The sequence below is a fragment of the Nestor notabilis genome, unplaced genomic scaffold, assembly GCF_000696875.1.
Source record: "Nestor notabilis isolate BGI_N333 unplaced genomic scaffold, ASM69687v1 scaffold17197, whole genome shotgun sequence".
NCBI classification, from domain to species: Eukaryota; Metazoa; Chordata; class Aves; order Psittaciformes; family Psittacidae; genus Nestor; species Nestor notabilis.
The window spans coordinates 14,318-14,775 of NW_009937961.1; the positions used below are offsets into that span (position 1 = coordinate 14,318).

The window sequence follows — 458 nt, forward strand, 5'->3', positions numbered from 1 at the left end:
AACCTTAATACCATCCATTCCCAACCCCCTGCCATAGATCCCTCTTGCAGCATCCATGGGGGTGCAGAGCCCTGACCTGCGCCATGACACAGGAAAACTGGAGGGCTCTGATGCTGCTCCCTGGGGAGGGACACTCAGCCCTAGCACCATCCCACTCGCCCCAGACAAACCCAGCGAGGAATAAAGAGCATCCTCTGCTGCTCCATAGGTTTTCCTGCCAGCCCCGTTGCTATAGAAACTCGCCTGCTGGAGCGGCTGCTAATTGAGATTCCCACAGTGCCACCCTCTTCCCAGCCCTGCCCAGCCGCCAAGCGCTTGGCACACAGGCACCCCCCAGCCCCACATCCCCACCAGGCAAAGGGGGTTGCCCGGGGCCCCCACCTGGGCGATGTGGCACTTGAGCTCGGCGCGCTCCATCTCCCAGGCAGCCTTGGCCTTGGTGAACTGCTGCTGGAGCT

At 62.0% G+C, this 458-nt stretch overlaps 1 protein-coding gene across 1 annotated transcript in view; it reads right to left on the reverse strand.

Annotated features, from left to right (window-relative positions):
- Window positions 1-458, reverse strand: part of SOGA1 (suppressor of glucose, autophagy associated 1) — a gene marked incomplete at both ends in the record, with an annotated part of 6,982 nt that overhangs the window by 3,259 nt on the left and 3,265 nt on the right. The window contains 1 exon segment of the mRNA XM_010019087.1: window positions 382-456. Coding sequence (XP_010017389.1) covers window positions 382-456 — 75 coding nt within the window.